The 299-nt window shown below is 76.6% G+C and overlaps 1 protein-coding gene across 1 annotated transcript; it reads left to right on the forward strand.

Annotated features, from left to right (window-relative positions):
• Nucleotides 1-4: 4 nt before the first annotated feature.
• On the forward strand, nt 5-293 carry LOC121352125 (zinc finger protein 865-like; the record flags this gene model as incomplete). Its single annotated transcript, XM_041464796.1, has 1 exon — nt 5-293. A coding segment is annotated over one exon (289 nt), but the record flags the coding sequence as incomplete, so codon positions are not given.
• Nucleotides 294-299: the final 6 nt, after the last annotated feature.

The following is a 299-nucleotide window of genomic DNA, read 5'->3' on the forward strand; positions in this document are numbered from 1 at the left end:
CACCGGGCGCAGCTTCGGCTGCGGCGTGTGCGGGCGCGCCTTCGGGCGGCGCGAGACGCTGCGGCGGCACGAGCGCATCCACACGGGCGAGAAGCCGCACGAGTGCGCCGTGTGCGGCAAGCGCTTCCGCGAGTCCTTCCACCTGCGCAAGCACCGCGTGGTGCACACCCGCGAGCGGCCCTACCGCTGCGAGCTCTGCGGCAAGACCTTCGGCTACCCGCAGAGCCTGACGCGGCACCGCCAGGTGCACCGCGGCGCCGAGCCGCCGCCGGGCTGCGGCTCCTGCGGCCGCCGCTGCC

The sequence above is a fragment of the Pyrgilauda ruficollis genome, unplaced genomic scaffold (assembly GCF_017590135.1).
Source record: "Pyrgilauda ruficollis isolate IOZ18807 unplaced genomic scaffold, ASM1759013v1 scaffold18420, whole genome shotgun sequence".
NCBI classification, from domain to species: domain Eukaryota; kingdom Metazoa; phylum Chordata; class Aves; order Passeriformes; family Passeridae; genus Pyrgilauda; species Pyrgilauda ruficollis.